This window comes from Oncorhynchus keta, chromosome 23, assembly GCF_023373465.1.
Source record: "Oncorhynchus keta strain PuntledgeMale-10-30-2019 chromosome 23, Oket_V2, whole genome shotgun sequence".
Classification (NCBI taxonomy): Eukaryota; Metazoa; Chordata; class Actinopteri; order Salmoniformes; family Salmonidae; genus Oncorhynchus; species Oncorhynchus keta.
In genome coordinates, this window is record NC_068443.1 from 28,680,313 (window position 1) to 28,692,358 (window position 12,046).

The 12,046-nt window shown below is 39.7% G+C and overlaps 1 protein-coding gene across 9 annotated transcripts in view; it reads right to left on the reverse strand.

Moving 5' to 3' along the window:
• Positions 1-560: 560 nt before the first annotated feature.
• LOC118402117 (astrotactin-1-like) overlaps positions 561-12,046 on the reverse strand; it is a 243,218-nt gene continuing 231,732 nt past the window's right edge. For 7 of the 9 annotated variants that reach the window (XM_035800041.2, XM_035800040.2, XM_035800037.2 and 4 more), the window contains 3 exons: positions 10,192-10,292; positions 9,857-10,040; positions 561-2,585 (listed from right to left, as the gene is read on the reverse strand). In XM_035800041.2, coding sequence (XP_035655934.1) covers positions 2,348-2,585; positions 9,857-10,040; positions 10,192-10,292 — 523 coding nt within the window. In that variant the 3' untranslated portion in view covers positions 561-2,347. The remainder of the gene's footprint in view (positions 2,586-9,856; positions 10,041-10,191; positions 10,293-12,046) is intronic. The other 2 variants (XM_035800039.2, XM_035800038.2) reach the window with 1 other exon arrangement.

Here is a 12,046-nt window from a genome sequence, read left to right on the forward strand (position 1 = left end):
AGTGTGCCAATAGCCATCGAAGGTGAGCATTTGCCCACTGAAGTTGGTTATGACGTCAAACTGCAGTCAGGTCAAAACCCTAGTGAGGATGACAAACCTGTAGAGACGGTTTCTGTGCAGAAATTCTTTGGTTGTGCAAACCGACAGTTTCAGCAGCTGTACGGATGGCTCGTTTCAGACCATAACGCAGGTCAGATGTGGAGGTCCTGGGCTGCCGTGGTTACACATGGTCTGAAGTTGTGAGGCATGCTGCCAAATTCTCTAAAATGACGATGGAGGCGGCTTATGGTAGAGAAATTGACATTCAATTCTCTGGCAACAGCTCTAGTGGACGTTCCTGCAGTCAGCAGGCCAATTGCACTCTCCCTCAAAACTTCTGTGGTATTGTGACAAAACTGTGGCCTTTTATTGTCCCCAGGACAATGATCATGCAGTTTAATGATCATGCGGTTTAATAAGCTTCTTGATATGCCACACCTGTCAGGTGGATGGGAGCCCACTGAAGTTGGGAGAAATGAGAAAGGAGAAATGCTTCACTAATAGGGATTAAACAAATTTGTGCACAAAATTTGAGAGAAGCTTTTTTTTGCGTATGGATCATTTCTGGGATCTTTTATTTCAGCTCATGAAACATGGGACCAACACTTTACATGTTGCATTTACATGTCTTTAGGCATTGTAATTGTGTTTATACCATCATGTGTGAGGCTCTACAATCCATAAGAAACATTCCCATCAGTTTTACATTGACTTGAGTTAACTGACTAAAAAGGAACAATGCCTGATAAGGTAACTTTTTTCCAGAATGTCCAACAATCCACATTTGATAATATATTCTTTATTATTTTTTGAAATAGCAAAGATCAAAGTGAAAAAGGGAACATTAGATTATCCACATAAACTACTATATCTAACATGCAGATTTTTGTTGTTTTCATCAGCTTATGTTGTGTATGGTAACAATTCTGAATCACTTCTGATGGATAATTAAATTTGTTAAGCATTTTAATCTGTCCATTTTTCTAATCCACTTCACTGTATTGAATAAACAAACCTCTCCAAAATGAATATACATATAACAACTATACATAATGAATGCTCACACCTCTCGTGCAAATTGCACAAAAAGAAACATACCAATGGCTTTCTCATAATGCAAGATATCCTTACAGCTGATGTCCACTGTTATCAATGGTATAATACAAATCATGTGTAATACAATATTTACAGAAGCAAACCACTGTTCTGTGCTGTTATTTAATGCATTGGTGAACCTATGAAAATATCTACAAGCATTGGTTTTCAAGTCTATGTTATGGGGACAACTACTGCATTAAGGAATATGTTAGGAGCCCCAAAAAATGTTTTCTTGAAAACAGTCAGTATTTGGTTGATATTAATTGCAAGTGTGTGCTGCTTTGAAATGCTATTGTAGTAAATGTATGAACAATTATTATAATAAAAGAAAGGTATCAAACACTGGCATGTTAGTTGAGTTTGTGTTTTTATAGTATCAACAACACCTGTTACACATGTATATTCTTAAGACACATACAGTAAGATAGGATTAGATCTATAAACATACTATAGATAAACAATATAAAACATTGATTTTCTGTTATCTTTCAATTTGTAATAGAAATACTGATTCAAAGATAGCCATTTGATTTCAGAATTATTAGGAATTTATTGATGTAGCAAATACTGTCATTTGGGTTTGGCAACTTTAAACATTTAAGGCTCTATCAGTCTGTAAAGCTGAAGCATTACGCAATAGAATGTAAAGATAATTTCCAATATGCAGCGCTTACCATGAATGCAGTCTACGCTAAAGCAGGAACAACGCCTTTAAATTACAATCACTCTGTAAAGCTGTACTTCCTCAATGTGGATTCAATAGAGCCCTTAGAGACTAAAACCAAGTCAAACTGTACATGAACTCCCAAACTTCTGAAATTTACCACAAATTCATATACTGCCTATCTCCATACATGTACAACAGCTTAAATATGAATTTATACTTGAATACTACATTCAACATGTTAAATAACTGAATCTTCGCCATCATAATATATACATTTTGGGGATGGGATTGTTGGTGCAACTTCCAAATTTCCCAAAAGTCATGAAAAGTGCTGTCTAAATGCAGTAAAGCATTACTGTTATACCTTGCTCGAGTAATTGTTGAAATAAACCCTATTTGCTTCTCAAATACACCTTACCTTGAAATCAGGTTCCTATAACTGTAAATATGGGTTAGAACATACAATATTTGAAAAGCAGACATGACGATAACCCCAAAAGCACACTTCCAACTCCTCAAGAACCATTATTTGTTGTGTGACGTTCAACGTTCTTTGGGCTCCCCATAATCATTGTACATGACTGGCAGGTTCTGTTCGTCACAGGCCTTTCGCACATCCTGGCCCAGGTCCACCCAGTTGAGACCAAAGGCCTTGGTGTCTGTGTAGCGGCAGGACAGGTACTTGAGGGACATCCTGCGCAGGCCAATCTTGGGCTCCTGGAGAAGACCCCTGCACCAGCCACTCAGGTCATCCAGCTGGGAGAGAATCAGACCAGCTTTCCTGCAAAGGAACACAACAAGGCACTACTCAGCAAACACACACTACCTTCAAATCAGGTTCCTTTAATGGTAAATAAGGCTAAAAAAATAAATGCTTTCCTGCAAAGGAACACAACACAACACTCCTCAGCACACAACTTATGTAGTATTGAATGGAAGGCTATGGTCCATTGCACCTGCCACAGTGATCCACAGTATAGACATGTACAGGTGTCTATAACATGGATAACTATTGGTAATCATGACATACTGATTCTTAAACTAACTGCCCAGGGTTGCCAGATTTCGATGAAATATGACCTATAATTACTTACAGTATCACATTTAAGTAAGTATTCAGACCCTTTACTGAGTACTTTGTTGAAGCACTTTTGGCAGTGATTACAGCCTCAAGCCTTCTTGGTTATGATGCTGCAAGCTTGCACACCTGTATTTGGAGAGTTTCTCTCATTCTTCTCTGCAGATCCTCTCAAGGTCTGTCAGGTTGGATGGGGAGCGTTGCTGCACAGCAATTTTCAGGTCTCTCCAGAGATGTTCGATCTGGTTCAAGTCCAGGCTTTGGCTAGGCCACTCAAGAACATTCAGAAACTTGCTCCGAAGCCACTCCTGCGTTGTCTTGACTGTGTGCTTAGGGTCGTTGTCTTGTTGGAAGGTGAACCTTCATCCCAGTCTGAGGTCCTGAGCCCTCTGGAGCAGGTTTTCATCAAGGATCTCTCTGTACTTTGCGCGGTTCATCTTTCGATCATGACTAGTCTCCCAGTCCTTTCCATTGAAAAACATCCCCACAGCATGAAGCTGTTACCACGATGCTTCACCGTAGGGATGGTGCAAGGTTTACTCCAGACGTGACGCTTAGCATTCAGACCAAAGAGTTCAATCTTGGTTTCATCAGACCAGAGAATCTTGTTTATCATGGTGCCTTTTGCCAAACTCCAAGCGGGCTGTCATGTGCCATTTACTGAGGAGTGGCTTCCGTCTGGCGACTCTACCATAAAGCCCTGATTGGTGGGGTGCTGCAAAGATGTTTTTCCATCTGGAAGGTTCTCCCATCACCACAGAGGAACTGGAGCTCTGTCAGAGTGACCATTGGGTTGTTGGTCAATGCCCTGACCAAGGTCCTTCTCCCCGATTGCTCAGGTTGGCCAGGCGGCCAGCTCTTGGAAGAGTCTTGGTGGTTTCAAACTTCTTCCATGTAAGAATGGAGGCCACTATGTTCTTGGGGACATTCAATGCTGCAGACATTTTTTGGTACCCTTCCCCAGATCATTGCCTCGACACAATTCTGTCTGAGCTCTACGGACAATTTCTTCGTCCTCATGGCTTGGTTTTAGTTCTGACATACACTGTCAACTGTGGGATCTTATATAGACAGGTGTGTGCCTTTCTAAATCATGTCCAATCAATTGAATTTACCACAGGTGGACTCCAATAAAGTTGTAGAAACATCAAGGATGATCAATGGAAACAGAATGCACTTGAGCTCAATTTTGAGTCTCATTGCAAAGGGTCTGAATACTTATGTAAATAAGGTATGTTTTATATATTTTTTTATAAATTTGCCAAAATTTCTAAAAATCTGTTTTTGCTTTGTGATTATGGGGTATTGTGTGTAGATTGATGAGGAAATAGTTTTATTTCATCCATTGTAGAATAAGGCTGTAACGTTGCAAAATGTAGAAAAAGTCCAGGGTTCTGAATACTTTCTGAAGGCACTGTAGGCAAGGCCTTCACACAAAATAAAATGTCTTAATGCCCTTTCAAATTTGTTGATCTCGATTTCTTGTAGAATTTTGCTCAAAAGTACAAGAAGAAAAAGTAAGATTGATGGAAATACTTAATACATAAAATATGGACCTCTGTCTGGATTGAGGTAAGATTTTAGTATTTGGTGTTCTCACCTTAAATGATACAAGTCAAACGTTGGATAGAGCGGGTCACTCATAAATCACACGTTGCGGTGGCCTCACCATTGTTTTTACACTACATCATAATACGACAGACTCTAAACCCACCTCTTCCCTTCAGAAGGAGACTTGGGCATGAGGTGAAATAAATCATTCTTAGGTCAATACTTGACTGTTATTCATCCATTTCATAACCTGTACAGGGTCTACCCATGTTCAGATAGTGATGACGTTGAAAGTGATGAAGCTGTCTCCAGGATAAGTGGCTAACAGAAACAGCAACTGATGGAAAGAGTGCCTGATTCCTCAGACATGGCTTCACCTCACTCATTGGCCAAACCAGGACCACCAAACTGTAATGTAAAGAGTGAGACGTTTTTGTCGACCCACAATACATTTTTGTCATTAATTTAAAAAAACATTTTAATAATGTCATCCCTCCCAACTCCTACATTCAAAGCATTCCTAAGATTATGTTCCACAGAATGTTTTCAGACATACCTCTTAACTTGCTAATCATTGTTTTGTTGTTAGACCAGGCACAAGGTGCAATGAGGACAGCTTCTTCATGTGCTTTAAGTGTCAGAAGGTGAGACTTTCCAAACAAGGACACTAATCACTGTTTCATGAACATACTCTAATGGAGTGTCATATTTCCAGGTATTTGCATTCAACAGGTGAAAGCTGTGCTTGTAATGTTAAGCATCCTCATATTTTTGATTTTGTATTCCAAACTAGGGGCCAGTTTTTTTATTACATACACCAGATAGGTGCATTGAAATATGTTGTTTTACAGGGTTACATCGAAGTACGGCACCCCGTGAGCAAAATAAGTGTCTTGCTCAAGGGTACATCGAAAGATTTTTCATATTGTCGGCTCAGGCATTCGAACCAGCAACCTTTTGGTTACTGGCCCAACGGTCTAACTGCTAGGCTACTGTACCTGCCGCCCTGAATACTGGATACCCAGTACATTTACATAAAGAAACTAAGCAACATCCCATTTGCAGATGATTGCCAAATAGGGCAGAACAACAGCTTAAATACTCACAACGTATTATCTGCAGAGAACTCTTGATTAAAGAATATAAATGGGACTTTAACGATGTCAAAATTTAAAGACATATTAAGTCATTATAAAATAATCGGTATCTGTGTAGTAGAGGTGCTGTCATTTATATAATTTTTCTAAATGTATTTATGTTTCTAATATCTTGCCACATTTCAGTGGTTTAAGGAATTTAGATGTTTATTTGCTTAAAACAAAAATCTTGCGGTTTGTTATGCTTTAATTTTTCAAGCAAAGGTTTTGGGCTCCAAATAGCAACGGTTGTCACCATAAATCCCAGCATGTAAAGAAGTGGAAAATGGCCTCACATTTCCAGGGTACATTTTGGAGCTCTCCCACTCTGCCAAGGCCCCTATTTCATATCTCCTTGACTCCACTGCTTTTCACTGGTCGGAGAGGAAACAATCAGCTGCATTCCTCAGACAACCAGTCACAGAGACCAGGGACTGAATCAAAAGAGCATCAATGATGCTAGGAAACCACCACTATGATGAGTCTGTCTCTGTGTTACACCTTGTTATACAATCCGATACGTTTATTGTCCATGTTCATGGAAATTCAATATGAATGCACACAATTTCATGTCTTGCATGCAAGTAAACTGTTGGACTTTCATGGTACAGTACATGTATTGTTGTCCATAACTAACAACCAGATATGGAGTATATTTGTTGGTAGGACAGTCCAGTCCTCATCTGCAAATTGAGATAATGTAAGAGTAATTGTGGTAGAATAATGTCTGAGGAAAATCCCTATATCTTCTAAACAGTCTTGATTAAATTAGACCCTTTTTAACCAAAAAATGTTAAATCACAAAAACATGAGCTCCACTTATCATGTCATCAACAGAAATCCAACCATAACAATACTTAGCATCGCAGGAAATTGCCTGATTAGGATGTGTCATAAAAATAACTGTCAGTTATTGGGCTGTACAGGAAAGGAGACAGAGGGGGAGTGAAATGTTCAAGATAGGATTTTCTCCTACCATGCCAACATCTATCATTTCTAAGTCAACAACCAGCCCCATGCCTTTAGTAATGGGTAGTCCTGTAGTGATGACAAGATCAGGACACGGAGAGAAGTGTCGGGCTCGGGAGACAGACTTTGTACGTTTATGTTTGGCATGAACATCACGCGATGTTGCAGGAAAAAGCAACAAAAATGTTCTCTGACAGGGGCCAACCTAACTTGTCAGTGAGATATGATATGTACAAAAGCTGGGAGAGGAATATTTCCCCTGCTTTATAAAGATAGATCCATTTATTTTAACATATTGTTTACTCTGCTGAAACAAGTTTTAATTTAGTCAGGGGCAGAGTGGGTGACTATTATCTGTATTTTGACTAGATAATGAAAATTGCATTTACAATGGTTCACATTGTTTGTGACAGGGAAACCCCAGTGAATTTGAGGATTTCATAACAAGGAATTTCATTCCTGGAGACAAGCCCAGGTACAGGCGATGTTGTTGGCTTTGTATTGTTGTGTGTGGAAGGGAGCATCTCATTGCTTTGATCCAAGCGGTAAATTGTTCCCATCAGAAATGGTAGAGAGTACAGAACAAGTAAACAAGTGATGGGGGTTCTCCAACAACGCTACAAGGGCAGTGCACCCAACACATAAGGTCCAATGCAAACCATGTCTTTTCAAATTATTCTCATTTACATTTAAGAATATATTACAAATACACCTCTTCAATAATGCCTATGACACATTTCCCGAGACAGCAGGCTTACACAATCACAACACATTAGAACAACATGGAAAATCCTGGCCAACATGCTAACAAGCTAATAGTCTTACAGTATGACGTAAGTAAAAAGGTAGCCACCCTCCGTAACACTATAACGGTGTTACTAGGTTTACTAGGTTAATCTAAACCCATGTTTATAGTCTCCGACACCTCACCTCAAATGCACTTACTTTGGTTTCATCTAATGTCAGTGCATTCTTGATGTGAATCGTTCCTCTGAAAATGTGGGGCTGTTAATGTAAGTGTATTTTAATTGAACACTTCAGAAGCAAACCAATTACATCAACCCTTCTAATAATGGGCTCAATTTGGCAACAACCTTTAATTTGAAGCTAAGGCCCCGATTTGTAATCTCGGAGTCAAAGACGTCTTAATCAGTTTCACCTGCTTCACCGTGCATTTTACAGGCAACTGTACGTAGACATTTTATATCAGACACATGGCTCTGGTTTCTAAAACATTTCGCTATAATTTCACATTATACAGTGGCTTGCGAAAGTATTCACCCCCTTGGCATTTTTCCTATTTTGTTGCCTTATAACCTGGGTGGTTTGTATCATTTGAAGATGCAAAATATGTTTCATTGTGAAACAAACAAGAAATAAGACAAAATAACAGAACTTGAGCGTGCATAACTATTCACCCCCCCAAAGTCAATACTTTGTAGAGCCACCTTTTGCAGCAATTACAGCTGCAAGTCTCTTGGGGTAAGTAAGCTTAGCACATTTAGCCACTGGGATTTTTGTCCATTCTTCAAGGCAAAACTGCTCCAGCTACTTCAAGTTGGATGGGTTCTGCTGGTGTACAGCAATCTTTAAGTTATACCACAGATTCTCAATTGGATTGAGGTCTGGGCTTTGACTAGGTCATTCCAAGACATTTAAATGTTTCCCCTTAAACCACTCAAGTGTTGCATTAGCAGTATGCTTAGGGTCGGCAGGGTAGCCTAGTGGTTAGAGCGTTGGACTAGTAGCCGGAAGGTTGCAAGTTCAAACCCCCGAGCTGACAAGGTACAAATCTATCATTCTGACCCTGAACAGGCAGTTAACCCACTGTTCCTTGGCTGTCATTGAAAATAAGAATTTGTTCTTAACTGACTTGCCTAGTTAAATAAAGGTAAAATGTAAATAAAAAATTGTCCTGCTGGAAGGTGAGCCTCTGACCCATTCTCAAATCTTTGGAAGACTGAAACAGGTTTCCCTCAAGCCATGTTCCTTGTATTTAGCATCATTAATCATTCTTTCAATTCTGACAAGTTTCTCAGTCCCTGCCGATGAAAAACATCCTCACAGCATGATGCTGCCACCACCATGCTTCACTGTGGGGATGGTGTTCTCAGGGTGATGAGAGGTGTTGGGTTTACGCCAGACATAGCATTTTCCTTCATTTTAGTCTCATCTGACCAGAGTACCTTCTTTCCTATGTTTGGGGAGTCTCCCACATGCCTTTTGGCAAACACCAAATGTGTTTGCTTATGTTTTTGGCCACACTTCCGTAAAGCCCAGCTCTGGATTGTATGACTTAGTGGTCCAATGGACAGATACTCCAGTCTCCGCTGTGGAGCTTTGCAGCTCCTCCAGGGTTATCTTTGGTCGCTTTGTTGCCTCTCTGATTAATGTCCTCCTTGCCTGGTCCGTGAGCTTTGGTTGGCGGCCCTCTCGTGGCAGGTTTGTTGTGGTGCCATATTCTTTCCACGTTTTAATAATGGATTTAATGCAGCTCCTTGGGATGTTCAAAGTTAATGATCTTTTTTTAATAACCCAACCCTGATCTGTACATCTCCACAACTTTGTTCCTGACCTGTTTGGAGAGCTCCTTGGCCTTCATAGTGCCGCTTGCTTGGTGGTCCTCCTTTCTTAGTGGTGTTGCAGACTCTTGGGCCTTTCAGAACAGGTGTACACTGAGATCATGTGACAGATCATGTGACACTTAAGATTGCACACAGGTGGACTTTATAACTAATTATGTGACTTCTGAAGGTACTTGGATGCACCAGATCTTATTTAGGGGCTTCAGAGCAAAGGGCGTGAATACACATGCACGCACATTTTTTTTATTTTTTTTATTTCACTTCATCAATTTGGACTATTTTGGCTATGTCCATTACATGAAATCCAAATAAAAATCTATTTAAATTACAAGTTGTTATGAAACAAAATAGGAAAAACGCCAAGAGGGGTGAATACTTTTGCAAGGCACTGTAGTAATGTACCTGCACTGAGCAACCAGTAAGGGGTTAGGGGGCCTTCCTGCTTGTGGTAAATGGACAGAGATTTCAAAGGTAGAATTTGCTCCAATCAGTTTGAATGAATTTCCACTTTACCTAATTTACACAAACTACATCTACAATCAAACCCTGTACTTGGAATCTATTATAAACCAGTCTGTGTTTGAAACACAACGAACACAAGTTTCACCACCCAGGTGTGGATGGATTGTGACGCTACTAGACAGTTGGTTGGGCAGTAGTTGTGCTTTCCTAATCAATATGCCTTGATATTCTTGGACAAAGAGAGAGAGAAACAGAGACAGAGTATAGATACCTAGGCCCCAGTTCATCCTCGCATCTCCAGGTGAACTCTCCGAAGCTCTCATAACGCTGGTTGTAGTGGTAGAGCACACGGTGCAGGGTGGGAGAGCCCAGATCCATCAGCGTATTGTAGGCCGTCTGCTGCTCCTTGCCACTTGTGTAACCATTGAACAGGTTGTAGATCTTGTCTGCAATCTCTGTAACAACACAAATCTAATCTCAGTACTGTATGTGGAGACAAGACACGTGCGTCTACACGTTTTCAGATTAGTAACTACTGTTAGAATATTAGTCTGAAAACCAAGATACAGATACTGAAAGTGTCCATCCATGCATGAGAATGCCCACCTTGTGCTTTGACATCATCCACAGCAGGGCAGGGGGTCTTGATGGTGACCTCACTTGGGCTGGAGCGACGGCCTGTGTTGTCCACTGCCCAGAGCCTAAACCTGTAGACCAACACATATAACTAGTGTTGCAATGGGAGTGCATGCTACTGCAATAATACAGTGTGTGCAACTGCTAGTTTTTCAGGCTGTGAAAAGACAAATGAAAATGACCCTGAATGAAGTGGTGGATATTTAATATATTCAATTATATTGTGACAAAATCATTACATTTTCTGATTGACTGTTGTAATGCGATATAACTTGCTAATAAAATTCTGACAATAGGCTACATTTATAAAGTAAGTGCAACCACTTGTTAACATTTACTTGAATTATAGCGCCATCTAGTGTAATGAAACATTAACAACTACCACCTGCAGAGGTGCAGTGCCAAGTGAAAGGCTACACTCCCCTTGCAAAGTCTTCACATTTGCTGTCTAAGTGAATACATCGTCTGTCGGCCCTGCATTAAAGACCATAATTGGTTAAAGAAAATTGTGATTAAAAAAAAAAGTATACCAGTTTAATTTAAGGACCAACAAATTGACAGCCGTGCCATATAGACTGCAAAATATTTGGGAAGAGATTTCTGACGTACCGATTCCATGGCACACGGTTTATGAAAAGACACACAAAATGACGCCGGATTCAAAAGCTATTATTTTTCAATTAAATTATTATACAAAATAGAATGCTATTTATATGGGGGATACAACCTTCCCAGCTCTGCAGATGTTGCTGCAAAGAGGCAGAATCATTAGAATATTTTTTATCACTACTGGGCGATCTGAAAAGTCATAGTCAATCGATCAATAATATAATACTTTTAGCAAAAACGTTTATTTTCAATTTACAATCTGTAGGAACAAATGAAATAGAAAGGTTTCGGAAATGTTGTGAAACATCACAGAACAGTTGACAAATAAATGTCAAATAGAAATCCAATGTGGATGGTGTTAAGAGATTGATGGGAGGGGTTGAATGGAGCTGAAGGTTGGGACTAATAACAACTAATAACAAGACAACTAATGTAAAACATACTGTGCTTGTAAAACACACAGGTCAATAACTTTTTTTGAAAAGAGCACAGCATGAAAGACACGGAAGAACATCATACATATATGGGAGAGGTTGAGGGTAGAGGAAGGACAAGAGTTAAAAACAAAAAATACAATTGTAAAATAGACTGTGTTTAAAAGAAATGTTTTTTTTTTATGTACATACAGTTGAAGTCGGAAGTTTACATACACCTTGGACAAATACATTTAAACTCGGTTTTTCACAATTCCCAACGTTTAATCCGAGTAAGAATTCCCCGTCTTAGGTCAGTTTGGTAACAACACATTTGTGGAGCGGTTGAAAAACAAGTTTTAATGACTCCAACCTCGTTTTTCAACCACTCCACAAATTTCTTGTTAACAAACCATAGTTTTGGCAAGCCGGTTAGGACATCTACTTAGTTCTTCCAACAAGGTAACATGCCTGAAGGTAACACGTTCATCTGTACAAACACCATGGGACCACGCAGCCGTCATACCGGAAGGAGATGCGTTCTGTCTCCTAGAGTTGAATGTACTTTGGTGCGAAAAGTGCAAATCAATCACAGAACAACAGCAAAGGACCTTGTGAAGATGCTGGAGGAAACATGTACAAAAGTGTCTATATCCACAGTAAAACGAGTCCACAGTAAAACTGACCCACTGGGTATGTGATGAAAGAAATAAAAGCTGAAATAATTCATTCTCTCTACTATTATTCTGACACTTTCACATTCTTTAAATAAAGTGGTGATTCTAACTGACCGAAGACAGGGA